Here is a 19,503-nt window from a genome sequence, read left to right on the forward strand (position 1 = left end):
AAATTTCTTAGTAGCCTCACACTAGGTCACGCTGAACATCATCTGTCTTTGCTTGGCCGACTCTGTCTGCTTTGTAACATCCCTCATCCTTCCAGAGAAGTCACCAACTCCTAAAACTTCATCGCCAGACTGGAATATATCACACTTTATTTCCCCATCTAAGTCCTGGGAGGCCCCGAAACCTTGGGGAATGCAAGAGTCATGGCCATTCATCAGAATGCTCTCCCCTCCCTTTAGACCCACTTCCTTGACCCCTGCATCCCAAATGTTTCACTATCCATTTCACAAGGTTATATCCAGTACTATACACACTCATTTTTAGTAACAATCTATTGCAAAGTACCTTATGAAATGTCTCCTGGACATCCACTTAAACAAAATCCATAGACATGCCACCATTCACTGTGCTAAGTGAATTCAAAAAATAGTTAACTAACTTGGTTAGACATGCTGACTCACTGATTAGCTCTCTTATTAACTCTGTCTCTGATATAGATTCCATTAAATCTCCAACTCCACTTCCTATTCAATTGAGTGGAGTCAATCTATAAAGAATTTCCAGGCGATTCACTTGTGTTTATTACAACCGCAGAACCAAACATCATCTTCACCATTTGGGAATAACACTAACAGGCTTTCAGGGCCTGAATTGGTCTGATGTTATTGTTTTTCTCTCTTCTGTAAGGGAGGCACATTCATAAGCATATTACACACCAGTGTTGTCACTGAAACAATGATCAATGCTTTTCCCTACTGATCTTTTTTTTTCAGTCATAGGACATGGGCACTGCTGGCTGGATCAGAATTCATTTTCCATCTGTAATTGCCCTTGAGAAGGTGCTGGTATGTTGTCTTCTTGAACTGATGCAGTCCATGTGCTGTCAGCTCAGCCACAATGTCACTAGGGAGGGAGTTCCAGGATTTTGACCCACTGACAGTAAAGGAATGGCAATATGAGGTTGTTGACTTGCTCACTGAGCTGGCTTGTTTTCGTTCTGACATTTCGTCACCGTGCTAGGTAACATCATCAGTGAGACCACTGATGAACAAAAACAAGCCAGTTCGGCGAGCAAGTCAACAACCTCACCCACAATCTGAGCTACAAATCTTTGCTAAAACTTTAAAGAAATGGCGGCACGGTGGCTCAGTGGTTAGCACTGCTGTCTCACAGCGCCAGGGACCCGGGTTTGATTCCACCCTCGGGCAATATCCTTGTGGAGTTTGCACATTCTCCCTGTGTCTGCGTGGGTTTCTTGCGGGTGCTCCGGTTTCTTCCCACAGTCCAAAGATGTGCAGGGTAGGTGGATTGGCCATGCTAAATTGCCCGTAGTGTCCAGGGACATGTAGTTTAGGTGGGTTAGACATGGGAAATGCAGGGGTAGGGGAGTGAGTCTGGGTAGGGTAGTGTGGACTTGTTGGACCGAATGGCCTGTTTCCACATTCTAGGGATTCTATGATGATATATATTTCCAAATCAGTGTGAAACTTAGAGGGCAACATGCTGGTGTTCTACCGCCTTTATCCTTCTAGATGTAAGTGGTTATAGGTTTGGGTTTGGAAGGAGATGTCTAAGGATCTTTGTTAAATTTCTCCAGTGCATCTTGTAGATGGTGGACAGACTTTGAGCACCTCCTCCATTGACACAGTGATCACTGACTCCCCTTGCACTGCCACCTGATGGAAGTATTTTGAATTTTAAAAGGTTGGGCAAAGTCGATCCAAGCCACTTTTTTATTGGTGTGGACAGAAACTGTAATTGCAAATTAAGGGCAAAACAAATGAGAAACTGCAGGAGGACCAATTTTAACTAAAAAAAAACATTGATACAGTTGTTTTGCAGATTAGTGGCATGGGCAGTGCAGCAAAAAAGCTTAATGAGCTTCAACAAGGAACCAGGCAGGCTGTTGTCAAAAGTGATTCAATATTCACACAATTATGTTACTGTGGGCTAGGTGGACTGAGGGTCCTCTCCTACCTGACACTGGGATAGAAGCCTTGCCCCTTCTATACTGCTATAGAACCTGACAACTCCAGCAGAAGAGCACTGAACACACAAAAAAAAACCAAATTAAATCATCTCCCAGCATTGAAGAAACAAGGTTGTCTCTTTATCACAACTTCTCAGTGATACAGCAGCCTCAGTTAGTACCAAAGCTCCAATCTTCAACCAAGAGTTCTCAAACACATGGGCTGGGCCATTGTCAGACTGACAAACTGACCCAGATCCTGATCAATATTGTTTAGGGAACCATTTCTGTGGCTGTATGATGTTCATAATGAATGGTGGAAGAAGCCAGCAGCCGTATTCTATCCTAGAACCCAGTCTTTTTAACAAATCTGGCAGGCATGAGGCATTACCGTTCCTTGGAGAGGGAGCACACAGTGTCCATCAATGCTCTCAATGCCTTTAGAGAGAGTTGGGCACCACAGCGGATATAATGCTTTATTTCCCGCTCCAACTCCATTTTGATTGAGGCCCCTCCCTCTCTCCCTACACCTCCACCTTTACTTTTGATGGTTTGCATTGCCCATAATGGGCTTTGCTTGTAAATATTTAATTGGCTACATCGGTGTTTTATTGGTGGTGAGTAGAGTTTGAAAAAAGGAAAAAAAGCAAAAACAAAAGTGTTACGGTGATCTTGGTGATGGGAACATTGTGTGTAATAGCAATTATGGGTAGAGAAAAAAGACACATTGTGTCGAGAGATAGTAAGAACTGCCAATGCTGGAGTCAGAGATAACACAGTGTGGAGCTGGAGGAACACAGCAGGCCAGGCAGGATCAGAGGTCCCGAAACGTCAGCTTTCCTGCTCCTCTGATGCTGCCTGGCCTGCTGTGTTCATCCAGCTTAACATTGTGTTGAAGCTGTTCATCTTGCACACATCAGGACAATATGCAATAATACCAGACTAACAGGAAAATAACATTTATGCTATATGAGAGAGGAGAACTGATTGGTAGATGCATTGCTATTAAAAATGCACCAATTAGATGATTACAGTCATACAGCTTTATAGCTGGAAACATACCCTTCTCATACCCTTCCCAACTCATCCGTGCCAACCAGATACCGTATTTAAATCTAGTCCCATTTGCTAGCATTTGGCCCTTATCCCTCTAAACCCTTCCTGTTCATCCAGATACCTTTTAAATGTTGTAAACTGTACCAGCCTCCACCACTTCCTCTGGCAGCTTATCCGTACATGCACCATCCTCTGCGTGAAAAGGTTACCCTTTTAAATCTTTCCCCTCCCACCTTAAACCTATGCCCTCTAGTTTTGGACTCCTGTACCCTGGCAGGATTTGTTACCTAAGACAGTGCCTTTGGAATAACGGTCCATAGCTTCTGCCTGAAGGCAGCAGGTGCTTTCCTACATCCTGAACTCAAAGCAATTCCTTCCCTTGGCCTGTCTTTGAGGAATCCCAGATGGAATGAACTCACCAAGCTTTGATTTCCAATTCAGGGTGATTCCCCTCTCTTTTTCCTGCCCTCTGAAATTCAGCAAAACCCAGACAAACAACCCTACTGCCCTCAACATCCTACACCCAGCACCATCACTTTCCCCCTCCCCCCACGTCAGCCCCAGTTACAGCAGCAGAAACACCTCACACTAGTCCTAATGGGAGGCCCTGTGTGTTTTGAGAAAGGCTGAAAACATTTCGATGCAGAGGTATCATCCCTATTCATTCTCACACATTCAACCAACAATCATTCAGGCTGCACAACTTCTTGAGCAACATAGTAACAGAGCTCAGATATCTGCTGTCACTTCAGTAAAGGACTTTGGCTGGCACAGTGCCAACATGCTAGGCCTATAGTAGGGGGTATGTCCGGGCTCAGTAACTGGGTGCCCAGAACTCAGGGGAGGGAGGAGAGGGAGGTGGGGGAAGGCTGCAAAGCTCCTGTCAGGGTCCTGTGCCAGGAGCAGCACCAGCCTGTGAGTTCTACCCCTGCCAACATAAAGCTGCCAAATGGAGAATTCAGCTGCTTTCAGGTACACCCCAGGGGCTCTGCAAACCAGTGAATCTCAAACCCCAGGGGCAAGATCTAACCATCCATACTAAGGTGGAGTGACTGAGGTAGGAAACTGGCTGGATAACTCTTGCCTCTTGTTCGTAGAATCCTGAACATTTCTGTCCTATAACACCCAGCTCAAAGTGCAGGCCAGCAGAGCAAATCATTGATATGACTGATTCATTCAGAACATAAGTCCTGTCATCACCTTGGCATGGTTTATGGCTGGGAGTGCACTGCAGAGACACGTGGCCTGCACAAAGACGCTTCGAGCAAATTCCAGCATGCAAACAAGGTGTCTAAAGCTTTCTACTTTCTACACATGAACAGAACTGCAGAACGTGACTGCCACACCAGGCTCAGTTCTGATTCTGTGTGTGTGTGTGTCAACAGGTAGACCTACGCTAGTGACCTGAACACAAAGTCTAAACTGAGCTGACACTCAGTTACAATTCGGAAGGAGCGCTGCACTGTCAAAGCAGTGGCACTGTTGGGTGGGGGGCACTGCCCGGGGGTAGTTGGTGGTGGGGGGGGCGGTTGGGGGGGCATTTGTCAGTGGGGGGGGGGGATGATGGAGCTGTCTTCCGAATGAAACAATGATGTCTGTCAGGAAGATAAGACAGTTCTGAGGAACGGTCACCGGACCCAGAACATTAACTCTGTCTTTTCCTTCACAGATGCTGCCAGACCTGCTGAGCTTTTCCAGCAACTTTGTTTTTGTTCCTGATTTACAGCATCCGCAGTTCTTCCAGTTTTTATTTTGGAAGATAAGAGAACTGATGGCACTACTTGAAGACCAGGAAAGCTGAAGTGAAGCTCTGATGAAGAGTCATCTAGACTCGAAACGTTAGCTTGCTCTGTCTCCATGGATGCTGTCTGACCCGCTGAGATCTCCAGCATTTGTTGGTTTCAGTACAGATTCCAGCATCTGCAGTCATTTGCTCCTACATTAGAACATGATTATCTGGTCATTATCCCATTGTCTTTGGTTGGGGCTTGCAGTGCCCAACTTGGCTATTGTGTTTTTACACTGCAGTAGTGATTTACATTTCAAAAAGCATTTAATTGGCTGTGAAGCACTTTGGGACATTCTGAGGTGGCAAAAGGTGCTAAAGAAATGAGGGGGGGTGGTGGAGTGTGTGTGTGTGTGTGGGGGGGGAGTAAAGAAATGCAGGATCTTTCTCTTTCCTGAAATTCTTCTCTGGCATTGGTCATAGCCACTTGCATCCTCAAGGTGAAAGCTGCCAACTGCTGGAAACAACCAGGGGCCTTATTGCCAAGTCTGACCCACGGAAGATGGGCCCCTTTCCAAGTGAAGGTTAGCTAGGGGAACCCAGGTCAGGTGAGGGTCAGCCAAGGTTGATTAATTTTTGTGTGACCAGAATGTTAAGTGTTATGGAACGACCAAAGTGGAGACAGGACTAGAGTCTCTCTACAAGGCACGTCGTTTAGTCTCATTCTGAGCCCATTTCCAAATGCAGCAGCTCTGACCTACCAAATTGCAACAGTGTGGAAGACGTAGTGCTATCCTTATTATCCAAGCTAAATCCCTGAAAAGTGAGAGGTATAGAGTCTGGCTCAGAGCCTGGGGAGGCAGACTTAGTGCTGGCTTTTTTTTTTGTTGTTGTTCGTAAGTGCAATTACACACCTCTAGAGCAGCTGGGACTTGAGCCTGGGTCTGTCAGTTCAAGGGTAGGAACACTACCACTGCACCACAAGAGCACCCCCAATGCTGCCTTCCTAAAGTGAATTGGGTAAGTACCAGAATAGATGATCACTACAACCATCACACAATTGGGAAAAGGGCTTAGAGTGAGACTAGATGACTTGACCTGTAGAGAGACTGTAGTCCAAATGGTTACCTTCTGTCTTGTAACGGTCCCACAGTGCCTTTTGTTTGCTACCTCGACTGAGCATCAGCTCCACCCTTCACACAGAGAACTCACTGATTCATTGCAAACTGACAGTCAAAGCAAAGCTCAACAATTCTCATTCTCAGATTTCCCCAGACAACAGCAAAAACAATAAACCGGCTCATTCAAACAGGCTGGAACTTAAACAGCAGTGAGCTGCAGGAAGCAAGAGTTAAAGGGGGCATGACAAGCAACAAGTGAGGGGTTTAAAAGCTAATGATAAAGAAAAAAAGGCAGGCAAAAGTAATATGATCCTTTAAAAATACAGCAGTTCATTGTAAACGAAAGCATGGAAATAGCAGATATGCTGAATAATTACTGCATGTTAGTGTTCACAGGAGAGGATTATATTCCTGAAACTGAAGGGAAATTAACAGTGAATTAAAAACTGGAATAGGCACAAGTGAGAAATCAGCATTAGAAAAATAATGGTCCTAAAGACTGACAAATCCTCATATCTGATTGTTTTGTAGAATCAGGAAATTACAGGTGCTTGAACCACAATCTTCCCCAATGTCAGGGAGCATTTGTAAAGAGATTAACACTTCAGCTCGATGACTTTTATCAGATTCATTCTAACAAAAGGTTATTGACCTAAGCATTTCCTTCTGTCTCTATCCCCATGGCTGCTGCCTGAGAGTTTTCAGCAATTTTTGCTTTTTTTTCCCAACTTCTACTACTCACTGTATTTTGGATTTTCTGGAGTACTCTCAATTCAGGAGTTACCCCTTCAGATTTGCAAAATTGTAAACATTCCATTTTCAGAAAAGAGGTGACAGAGACAGAAAAAAGGAAGAAATTATAAACCCATTGATCTAATATATTTTGTGGAAAAATTATTGAAATCTATATTTACCTCAGCACTTAAGAGAAATTTGAGACGATGAGAGAGCAAGGGAGCCAACATTGATTGATAAAGGCTAGGTCAAGTCTTGCTACACAGATTTTTAATCAGGAAGGAATCAAGGGTTATGAGGAAAAGACAAGAAAGTGGAGTTGGGGATTAACAGACAAACCATGATTTCATTGAATAGCAGAGCAGATGTGAATAGCCTATGTATTGATACTCAGATATAAAAACTACTTACAGAAACGTATTGACAGAGGCACCTTCCTCCAAAACAATGAGTGTATATCGTCCTGGGTTCCTAACAGCCTATTAGCTCAAAATTGCATCCGACCTGTTTCCCTCATCTCCACTGTGCTCCCTCAGAGTTGAAGCCCAACTATTTACAATCCATACAATTGATTTATATAAAGTACCAGCTGTATTTTGGGCAAATTTGCTGATGATTTAAGATAGGCAGAAACCACGTTGTAAGGAGAATACAAAGAGTCTGCAAAGGGACTTACGTACCTTAAGTAAAGGCCTAAAATTTAACAGACGGCCATAGGTGTGACAATGAGGTTGTTCCCTTTGAGAATATTTAAAAAAAACATAATATTCTTTAAATGGCACTGAGGGATCTGGGAGTCACCAAAAGGTCAGTTTGTAGATGTAACAAATGATGAGGAAGACAAATGGAATGTTGGTCCTTATTGCAAGGGAAATAGATTATAAAACAAAAGAGATCTTGCTACAGGGCATTGATAAGACAACACTTAGAGCACTGCATGCAGTTCTAGTCTCCTTGCTTAAGGACAGTCATACTTGCATTGAAGGCATTTTAGAGAAGGTTCACGAGGCAGTTTCTTGGGATGAAGGGATTGGCAAATTGAGGAAGATTACTCATGAAATCATAGAATCATACAGCACAGAAACAGACTCTTTGATCCAACTTGTCCATGCCGACCACTTGACTGATGCAAGTTTGACCATCATTCATTAGACTTTAGAAAAATAAGTAGTGATCTTATTGAAATGCAACATGATGTCTGAAGAGAGACTTGGATCAGTTAGGACGGCATTCCCTGGAGTTTAGAAGAGTGAGGGGAATCTTATATAGAAACATGTGGACGATAACTGGATTAGACAGGTTTAATGCAGGAAGGATGTTCCTGATGACCAGGGAAGTCCAGAATCAAGAGTCACAGTCTAAAGGTACAGGGTAAGCCATTTAGGTCAGAGCTGAGGAGAAATTTCTTCTCCTAGAGAGTGGTCATCCTGTGTAACTGTCTGCCACAGAAAGAAGCTAAGGCCAGAACATTAAGTGCGTTCAAGAAAGAGTTAAATATTTCTTAGGGCTAAAGGGATCAAAGGGTATGGGGAGAAAGTGCTAACAGGGAACTGAGTTGGATGATCAGCCAGGATCTTATTTAAAGGCAGAACAGGCTCAAGGGGCTGAATAAACTATGCTCTCTCCTAGTTTCTAAGTCTAAAATTACTCAGATCTACCATTCCACGTGTTCTTCTCTGAAAGAAAACTACTTATCTCTGCATTTGAATGGCACCCCAGTGAAGTGTGTTCCACTGCACTCACTGGAATACTGTTCCACTGTCCTCTTCCAGTTCTGATGCTCTGACCAAGGTGAAAGAGCTGATCATCAGCTCCATTCTGTAACCTCTGTACGACCTTCAAAACAGCAAACGTATCATCTCACCCTTCTCTTCCCCAGGGAGATGACGCCCAGTTTGTATCATTCCATCCTTTCACTCAAGCTCATTCCTCTCTTCTATCCTTCCAACTTCTTCAATCTCCTTTTTACATTGTGGCGAGAACCCTATACAGTACTCTAAATGTGATCACAGCAATCATTTACAAAGAGGCAGAACTACCTCATTATCTCAACTCAAAATTAACTTTTTACAACATGCCCATATCACATTAGCTTCACTCGTTGCATCAAGCACTGTTGCGACAGCTTCTCTTTCTTGCCAATCACCCTAGCCCTGTGCCTAACACATAGATAAGGATCACAGGGAGGGGGGGCCCAAGTCATTGTTAACTCATGGAACAGAATCCCACAAAATATGTCAAAGGAGAGTTTTCCTGTTCTGTTGAGCACTCCCCATAGCATGTTGTGGGCCCATCCCATAATACAACTGGATCCACTACCCAAGCAAAACCAAACATCAAGAATGAATAGAAAGATCCCAATGTCACACTCAAAAATGAGAGCTCTTATCTCAGTCCATTTGCTGATAGCCCAACCTGCCCTGGTTGACTGGGTGGCATGGGGAGGGTGTTGGGAGGGTAAAGATGTGGGTGAAGAGGTCACTTTGGATAAAGGGAATATTTACAGGACAGAGTGGATGCTTATGGGGGAATTTGACATGAAAAGATGCCATGTGTTTAAAACATGATTTCCTTTAAAGTAGCTGAAAGCTGCTTTTAAAAGCACTTTTTATTTTCTCAAAGCCAATCCTCTTAAAGAGGAGTATCAAACAGCTACCCACCTGCTGAGGAAGCTCCAGTTAACACCTGGATTTTCCATGAGAAATTTCATTTCTGCCAATCCTCTTTAAAAGGCAAATTCTAATTAAAGCTGCTGCTGATCCCAACCACAGTCATTGGTCCCCACTAAAAGACGCACAGCAAGCTGGAACCATAAAGCTCTGTTTGATCTTTCCCCTTGCCTTTGGAACACCTATTAAATGTGCCAAGCTATAAATTAAGAAAGGTTTCTATATGCATCGCAACCCCCAAGCTAGACAAATACACACATACCCCCAGCTTCCTCACCCTCACTCCCAGGAAATTTGTGCATATTCCTGCTGGTCAACTCATAACTGCATCTGTCATCAACAGACCAAGGGTCAGACTGAGAGACAGACAGGCACATACAGAATAATAAACTGACAGCATCTCTCTCCAAACAACACACTCATAGCTGGTGTTGTGGGAGGGGTAGCCTCCCTTTCCATCCTGGCACAAAATCTAACAACATGTAAGGGTCACACAGGGACAAGCTTTTAACGGAGCTTTAAAGAGTTATGACCAATGAACCATTGTTCAGTCAGAGTATTGAGAAATGTGGAACCAATGCAAGTGAATAGAATTGAGCTCCAGATTGACTACAGCTGATTTTCTGGAAGAGGGGCTGAATGGCCTGTGTTCTTAAGCAATATCTCACTACTAGTGCATGGGTTGGATTTGAAAGATTATTCCTACCCCAAATGGCTGAGAGCTGAACCCTTCCATTAACTGGGCTACGGTTTATCACCTCGATGAGTATCAGCTGCTGGTTAGCCATGAAGGCCATCACAAACCAGGTGCATCAGAGAATTCTGCAGAAACTCAGCAGCTTTGTCAGTATCTGAGGAGAGAGAAACAGAGTGAATGTTTCAAATCAGTTCCAAAGAAGCGTCGCATTGGGTTCAAAACATTAACTCTGTTTCTCTCCAAAACGCTTCCAGACCATTTCAGATTTCCAGCACCTGCAGTTTTTTCCATTTACACTTGCTGAGGGAAGAGGCTGGGTGCATTTAGCACTGGCTGCTTCCGTGGTCCTAGTATGATCAGACTGAACCTCCAGTCTCACAGTATGTGAATCAACCGCAGTTAGAAGGTATGTGTGTACCTGCCTGCCTGACAATCTGACAGATTGTACCTCTGTGTCTGCCTGACAACCTAAGAGATTTATCTCTGTGTCCACCTGACAATGTATTTGCGCATGTGTATGCCTGACAATCTGTGAGACTGTACCTGTCTGCTTGCCTGACAATCTGTATGTTTGTGTGCATGTCCATTTGTGTTTGCTTGACAATCAGTGTTTGTGCATGTGTTTGCCTGTGTGTCTGCCAATCTGTCTATGATAGTGCGTATGCCTCTCTGTGTCTGCATGATAATATCTACTTGTGTATGCCTGTCCTCCCCGACCTCTTGTCCCCTCATCCTCTTGCTTCTCCACCCTCACCTTCTTGCTTTCCAACCTCATCCTCTCCCTGCCCCTTCTCTGCCTCCATCTCTCTCACCCTCTCCATTCCTTTCCCTCCAGCCCTGAGGTGACTGGGGAGCAGGGACACAGGCTGATTTCCCTGTTAACACAAAATCATGGGTCCAATGAGGGAGCTGCCACTGAGATCAGTTTAACTCAATAACAGCCAGGGATCAAGCATTTTCCAGAGTCTGCTTTGATGTTATTTATGGGCAGCCTGTTCACACACCCATTAATGTGACCTGTCAGTGGAAACTTGCACATTAGCAGTTCTGCAATGGAGTGGAAAAGTTAACTTATTCTTACGCTGTTGGGTATCTATATAATCACAGGGGGATTAAAAAAAAAACCTGCCTTAAAAGGACATCACAGCTCTGCGTATACATCACAGACTAAATCCAATGGCCAAGGTCCTCAAATCGGGGCACCTTTAGATCACAAAGCAAGCACTTGATCTGGCTTTAGTGACCCAGGATGCCAGATAAGTACAGCAGCAGAATTGTAGTGAAACAGTGAAGGCATGTGGGGCAAATTCTTAATAAAAAGAAGCCCCATTGTCAGCTTTCAAAAGAGTCTTATTCTGAGGTAGAAAATTTATAAAGTAATAGTTAAACTGTACAATGTTAGCTAATGACAAGTGTCTTAAAGACACTACCCCAGGGCAGGGAGGGAAGGGGTAACAAGGGGGAAAGGTGGGGAAGGTATAATTTTTCAGGGACAGATGTGAAGTGCGATTCAATTGATAAATGCTGACTGAATGAACCAGATCTTGACACCAGGATCTTGAGATTTACGAGGTGGTAATGAAGACAGGAGGGTGAAGACAGACATGTGTTTTAATAGGTGGAATATTTTCCCCCAGGAATAAGCAAATTGAGCTGATTCCAATACAATGAATATACACACCATGCATGTGCACTTAGAATCAACTTTTTGGGTTTACAGGAGGTTCATAAAGACCAGTTTTTTGGGGGGGCTGGTAGGAGAGAGGGTTGGCAGACGGAGAAGAACAGGAGAAGTTGGGATCCTTAAAGCAGTAAAGATAAAGAGGAAATTTCACAAGGGTGTTCAAAATGATAGAAGTTTGGCAGGATAAATAAGGGAGAGTCTGTTTCCATCTGTCAGTAACCAGAGGAGATGATTTTTTTCAAATGGTGAAAATACCAAAAGGGAGAATTTTGTAAGAATTCAGTGTGCTATGATTCAGAATGTATTGCCTGAAAGGGCAGTTGAAACTGATTCAATAGAGAGTCTTAAATCGGAATTTGATGTACGCTGAGGAAGGAACGTTTCACAGAGCTGCTTTGGGGACATGCAGTGTGACTCATTGGATCACCTCTTTCATAGAGTTAGCATAGGCACAATGGAGTGCATGGCCTCTTAATGCTGTATAACCTCAGGAACACTTCTTTTAAATCTCCCCTTAGCCTCTCTACTCTCAACCTCACCAGTCTCTCCACATAACCCTCATCCTCAGCAACATTCAAGCAAATCTCTTTTACAGCCTGTTCCTAAACAGGAGCCCCCAGAACTGGTCATGGTTCTCTATTTGAAACCAACTGTGATTTCCAACAGCTGAGCATAACTTGCTTGCTTTTGTCCTCTCTCTTTCTCTGTCTTTCTCCTTATAAAATCACAGATCCTGCAATCTTTTCAACAACATTTTCAACTTAGCCTGCCAATCACCTCAGAGTCTATGGTTCAAAACCAAGACAATTTGAAGGAAAGCACCACACTGACCCCAAGCAGCAGCTCAGCATAGACCAGCAAGTCCCAGTCACTGAATGGTGAACACTCTGGTTACTAAGCAATTAGTGGGAGTGAGTTCTGAAGAAGGGTCAGTGGACCCGAAACATTGAGTCTGATTTATTTTCCACATCGCTGCCAGACCTACCAAGTTTCAACAATTTCTGATTTGTTATGGAGAGACAGAGGGCTGGTTTGTCAAACACAGGGGAAGGGAGGGCAGGGGTTAATGCGGGCAGAGAATGTATATTTCTTAATAAACCTGTATGAACCCAACGTCACAGACTTATATACCAAGCAGTATAGTGATGCATGAAGACACATGACAGCAAGGGATAGGCAATGATTCTGTAAGGGTCAGAAACAGTGAAGGGTGTGCACACACACAGGAACAGTAACACTGAGAACCTCAGAGTGGATCCAGGCAGCAAAGTTTCTTTCAGTACCACTGAGTGACACCAGCTACACCAGCACTGTGTAAGACAGATCAACTCATCCTTCCAAATAACATTTCCAACAGCTGTGTGCAAATCAGCACCGAGGATTTTGTTTCATTGCCGATAAGTTTGATCCTTATCCTGTGATTGAGGAATGGGTTGGGGGGCAATGTAGACAAGAACTGGTAAGAGGTTTATAAGGCGAGGATTGGGAGATAGCCCAGACATGGCGGTGGGAGAACATTCCTAGATCGACAGAGGGAGCAGACACCAGATCCCCGGAGGATGAGATTCCAGGACTTGATTAGGGAGGAACCCCTAATCAACAGTGGCAGAGGATCACAGATCCCTGAGAGTGAGGATCCCAAAGACCTCAGGCACCCCAGGGGAAAGGATTCCAAAGCCAGAAGAAGAAGCTACCAGGACTTAACTGGGGGGTGAGATTCCAGATACCAGGTTGGATGGAGAAAATATTAGATCCCTGATGATTCCACACCACAGTGTGGGAAGATCCCAGGGAACCCAGATCCTCAGAAAAACAGATCCAGGATCCCCTGTAGGGGCAAGTGGTTCAAAGATGGGGGGGGGGGGGGTGGTGTTGGATCCTAGATCACTGGGAGGTCTCAGATCCCACATGAAAAGATCTCAGGTCCCCCAGTGGGAGTGATCCCAGTCACTGGAGGAGATCTCAGTTTCTGGGACAGGTTTCTTGCTGTCCAAGAGATCTCATTGAACGAAGGGATGGGGGTGGAATCGCAGACACACGGGGAAACCTGAGAGATACAGGTGATCCAAATCCCGCTCGCCTCCTGATCCCGGTACAATTCCTACTCACCGGCTTTGCAGGGATCCTTGTACTCGATCTGATCCAGAGTGACGATCTCCGCAGTTGATCCCAATCCCGGAGAAAACATGAGCAGCAGCGAGACAGCGGAGAACAAGCGGAGTACAACCATTGCAAACCCGCGGGACAGAGAGTGAGCTGATCCCCGGGCGGGGGAGACAGAAAGTGACCGGATCGGGGTGGGGCGGGGGGCAGAGTGAGCGGATCCCGGCGGGGGGTCAGAGAGTGAGCGGATCCCGGGGGTCACAGAGTGACCGGATCCCGGGGGGATGTGCGGGACAGAGAGTGAACGGATCCCGGGGCTCGGAGCCGCTTTCCCGGGAATCTCCCGGTCAATGAGCCGGCTCCACTTCACCGCCTCGTGTCAATCACAGAGAGATCCACCAACCAGCAGCCGACCAGATCCCGGGGTAGATCCTGGAAATGAAGCTGACGATCCAGAGGGAGGGAGGGAGAGACTCCAGGCCCGTCCCCCAGAGTCCGGGGCTCGGCTCCTGCCCCCGGGGGGGGTCTGCTCGGTGTCTGAGTCCCGGAGCCGGGAGCCTGGAGCTGGGCAGCGTAAGGAACCAGCCACGGTTCCCCAAACAAATACAGGCAGGGTTTCTGAGGAAGGGGCAACCGGACCCCAAACATTAAATCTCTACTTTCTCCCCACAGATACTGCCAGAGTTCATCCAGCAGTTTGTGTTTTTGTTTCTGAGTTCCAGCTTCCGCAGTCCTTTCGGTTTTTAAATACAAACAGAGACCGCGCTGTGGCTGGGATTGGTCACAACAGCGTGGAAACATTTCACGGTTTCATTCCCCATTGACAGTGACAGAGCGGCCAGGTTCCAGCACGACTTGGTGTGTTCACTGTACCCCGAGCGCTCCCCACTTCCCACTGTGAACCGAGCGGCAGTGAGATACAGGAATAGGCAGCTTATGGCACTGGGCACAGAGTGTAGTATGGAAAAGCAAAATACTACAGTGCTGGAAATCTGAGACAAAAACATACAGTGTTGGAGAAACTCAGCAGCTCCTCCTCAGTTCTGAGGAGTAAGGCAATACTTATACAGTTAATGGTAGGGTCATGGGGAGTGTTGTTGAACAGAGACCCAAGGGTGCAGTTACATAGTTCCTTGAAAGTGTACTGGCAGTTGGCAATCTACGCTTGCCTTCAATGCTCGGAGTATTGAGTACAGCAGTTGGAATGTCATGTCAAGGCTGTACAAGACATTAGTGAGGGCACTTTTGGAGTACTGTGTCTACTTATGGGAAGGATATTATTAAATTGGAAAGGTGCAGAAAATATTTACACGGGACTGTTAACGGGACTGAAGGGTTTGAGTTATAAGGAGAGGCTGGTTAGGCTGGGACTCTTTTCCCTGGATTGTAGGAAGCTAAAGGGTGATCCTACAGAGGTTTTATAAAATCATGACAGGCCTGGATAAGGTAAATATCAAGGTCTTTTCCCTAGCACAAGACAGTTCAAAAATAGAGGGCAGAGGTCAAAGGTGAAAAAGGAAAGATTTAAAAGGCAACCTGGGGGCAACTTTTTCACACAGAGGGTGGTGCATTAAGGGAATGAACTGCCAGAGGAGGTGGTTGATGTAGGTGCAGTTACAACATTTAAAAGATATTTGAACAGGTACATGAATAGGATAGATTTAGAGGAATATGGCCAAACGCAAGCAAATGGGACAAGTTCATGTTTCCGTGCTGTATGATTCTATGACCAGACACAAAACATTAATTATATATCTCTCCACAGACGGTGCCATATGTGTTGAGTTTTTCCAAGATTGTTTTTATTTATCAGAAAGGTGGGCTGACATTCATGAAGGATTGTAATGTACCTATAGACTGGAAATACCAGATGGGCGCAGGTAGCCCAGACCAGAAGTCTGGGATGTTTTCAGGATCTTTCTTACTTCAACACATTTTGGAGCCAACCAGACAGCAGACTAGACTAGACCTAGTACTGTATAATAAGACAGGAATAATTAATTAATGACCTTATGGAGAAGGGACCCCTAGGTGGTAGTGACCACATAAAGATTGAATTTTACATTTAAAGAGAGACGAATGGGATCAAGACTGGTATTTTGACCCAGCAGATGAAATGAACAGCTATTTTGCATCAGTCTTTATGATACAGGATATAGGTATCATCCTAGAGAAAGTTATAAATCAGGAAATGGAATTGAGGGAGGTACTCCAGCAAATTACAATCACCAAGGACGTACAAATTATTGGAGCTGTGGCCTGACCAATCCTGGGCTCCTGATGGACTTCATCCAAAGGTCTTAAAAGAAATAGCTAATGAGACAGTTGATGCCTTGAATTTACCTTTCCAAAATTACCAAGAGGTAAGTAAAATAAAATAGAAGAGGGAAAAAAAGAGGAGAGAGAAAAAAAAACAACAAAAGAAAAGCAAATGGAGTGGATGAATCCTGGACTTAGAAACCTTACTCCACTGCCATCTTACCAGAAGTAAAATGTTTCCTCTTTTGTCTTTAGGAGAAGGGAATACAAAAGGAGGGAGGTTATGCTTCAGTTATACAGGGCATCAGTTAGACCGCGTCTCAAATATTGTGTACTGTATCGATTGCTTTATTTCAGGAGGGATGTAACTGTGCTTGGGAGGTTTACTAGGCTATACCTGAAATATATGATTGACTTATGATGAAAGGTTGGATAGACTACGGTTGCATCCACTGGAGTTTGGAAGAATAAGAGTAACATATACGATCCTCAGGAGTCTTGACGGGGCACTGGTGAAAAGGATGTTTCTTCTTCAGGGACGATTTAAAATTAGAGGTCACTGTGTAAATACAAGTGGCTGGTAATTTAAGACAGAAGTCAAAGACAAAAAATCAAAAACAAAAGGAGAATTTTTTTCTCACAGAGGGTTGTGAGTCTTTGAAACTCTCTTCCTCAATACTTGGTGGAGGCAGAGTTGTTGAATATTTTTAAGGCAGATGTTGATTCTTGGCAAGCGAGGGGCTGAAAGAACCATGGAGTAATCAGATTAACTGTGACCTTATTAAAATGGTGGTACTGGCTAAAGCAGCTAACTTGTCTATTCGAGCTCCTAAATTGTACATTCATGTAACAGTCTCATTCCTTTCTGAATGTTGTAATTGAACTTTCTTCCATCATGCTCTCAGGCAGTGCATCCCAGACCTGCTGGAAAACCTTTCCTCATGTCACTTTAGCTGAGTTCTAACTAGTGTCATGACATGACATTCATCAGCATTCCCATCACTGAATCTCCTGCTATCAAAATTTTGGGGTTAGAACTGACCAGAAACTGTATTGGACCATTCATGTAAACACAGTGGCTACAAGAGCAGGTCAGAGGCTAGAAATCCTACAGCAAGTGACTCACCTCCTGACTCCCCAAAGCCTGTCCACCATCTACAAAGCATAATTCAGGAGTGTGATGGAACACTCCCCACTTGCCTGTATGGGTTCAGCTCCAACAACCTCAAGAATCTAGGCAGCCCGCTTGATTGGCACCACATCCACAAACATCCACTCCCTCCACCACTGACCCTTAATAGCAGCAGTGTGTACTATCTATAAGAAGTACTGGAGAAATTCACCAAAGATTCTCAGACAGCACCTTCCAAACTCACAATCACTTCCATCTAGATGGACAAGGGCAGCAGATACAAGGGAATACCACCCCCTGCAAATTCCCCTCCAGGCCATGTACCATCCTTACACGGCAAAGATCGCTGTTCTTTCACTGTTGTTGGGTCAAAATCCTCAAATTCCCTCCCTAAGAGCACTGTGGATCAACCTACAGCACATGGACTGTAACGATTCAAGAAGGCAGCTCACCACCACCTTCTCTAGAGGACTAGGGATGGGCAAGAAATACTGGCCCAGCCGGCAAAGCCCATATCCTGTGAATGAATCAAAACACAAAAAGTAATTTCTTGCAGTTGGATACTATCCTCCTGAACCCATTGTGGTTACAGAGTGATCATCTGGAGCATGTATTCTAGAGGATTGTCAGCCTGCTGCCTGTTGTTCTGTGCCTCCAGCCTCTGCTCCAGCATAGGAAACATGCAATACATCAATCTCTAGATAGTCCATCATTCTGCTCAACAATAAACCTTTGAACCTAATTCATTCATAATAATTATTTGTAATCAACATGCCCAGACATCTCATCGTACACCTGCAGGGCAGGTGAGAATTGAAACTGGACCCTCTGGCCTAAAGGTAGTGACGCTACCACTGCGTCACAAGTGGTGTTTTCCCCCTCAACACCTTAAACAATTATTAACACATTTATTGTTGTTCCTTGGTTAAAAGCAAATCTTTCTCCTCAGCACCTTGACTAAGTTTTTCAATGGCACTCACCCCATTCCCTTTAATAGACACTGTCACACAACTCTGTATTAAGCAGATATTCTTTGATATGTACTTTTACAAACATTCTAAACTCTTCCTTTCCCATTGCCCTACAAATTTCTCCTTTTCATGTATTTGAAACTACAAAGTAAAAACAGGCTTTCAACTTTTTGTATGTGATGGTTCTAATAACCTTAAAAGGCACTTGGTCATTAATTTGACTTCAACAGCAAACAATAAATAGAATAGGAAGCAACAGAATGGCATTTTACACCAAAAACGAAAAACACAATTTCAACCTGCCTTGAAATTTCCTTTTTTTTTGCAAATTAGTTATGTACACAACCAGAAATCTCAAAAATTCAAGAAGTCATGACCACAAAATCAAACTGGAAACAGTGGTCAATCCAATTAACATTCAATATTCAAATTTAGATATTGGTTATTGTAAACCATGATCAGATTTATGTGTGGTGTTTGACTCGTGGAGATATATTGCTGGATTTAGGGTTGTTGGATTGAATAATTGGCTAAATTAACCAATTATTTCAGTGGGAAACAGCAGCAACTCTCAGTTGTGAAGATTCAAGGGCACTGGAATTTTATTTTGGATAATAAAGGTGTGCAGGCATATGGGGAAAAGGCAGGAGATTACGTAATAGAACTGGACTGGGTAATTGAGCCAGTACAGACATGATGGGCCAAATGGCCTCCTTCTGCATTGTAATAATTGTGATTCATACTGTGCAGTCTGTAGTCTCAGGCCCAAGACCTGAATTGGGACAGGTTCAGTTAACAAAGGCTCAATGAGGAGCCAGGAATCTGAATCCCAAAAAGTTCTCAGCTCATAGTGGGCCAGGATCCAGCCAGGAGTTTAAAATCCCTACCAAGACGTGGCCATTGAGCTTGTGGAACCAATCCCAAGACTGCTGGTGTCAACCAATACAACCTACTCAGAAACCTGTGCTGGTATTATCTACAGCTGAACTCCTCCATTTCAATACAGGCCAGGATGTGCCATCTCCATCTCCATCTCTCCAGCCTGGGGTACCACCTCATCCCCTCCTCTAGTAGATGGATTGAAAATGAAGATGGAAATTTTAAAATCAAAGCATTATTTAACTGGAAGCCAATGTAGGTCAGCAAGCACAAGGGGTTAGGAGTGAACAGGACCTAATGCAAGTAGGACACAGACAGCAGGAGATTTGTTGTCTTCAAGTTTATAGAATGTGGCAGACCAGCCAGGAATCGTTGAAGCTGGTCAGTGAAGGATGGGATGATGATTTTCAGCGACAGAAGTTGAGAAAGGGGTGAAGAGATAACACAGTGTGGAACCGGAGGAACACAGCAGGCCAGGCAGCAGCAGAGGAGCAGGAAAGCTGA

At 44.4% G+C, this 19,503-nt stretch overlaps 1 protein-coding gene across 1 annotated transcript in view; it reads right to left on the reverse strand.

Annotated features, from left to right (window-relative positions):
- LOC109922418 (tolloid-like protein 2) overlaps positions 1 to 14,166 on the reverse strand; it is a 139,251-nt gene extending 125,085 nt beyond the window's left edge. Inside the window, exon 1 of the mRNA XM_048616278.1 lies at positions 13,765 to 14,166. Coding sequence (XP_048472235.1) covers positions 13,765 to 13,885 — 121 coding nt within the window. The 5' untranslated portion in view covers positions 13,886 to 14,166. The remainder of the gene's footprint in view (positions 1 to 13,764) is intronic.
- Between the last annotated feature and the right edge of the window lie 5,337 nt (positions 14,167 to 19,503).

Source organism: Rhincodon typus, chromosome 34, assembly GCF_021869965.1.
Source record: "Rhincodon typus isolate 14 chromosome 34, sRhiTyp1.1, whole genome shotgun sequence".
NCBI classification, from domain to species: domain Eukaryota; kingdom Metazoa; phylum Chordata; class Chondrichthyes; order Orectolobiformes; family Rhincodontidae; genus Rhincodon; species Rhincodon typus.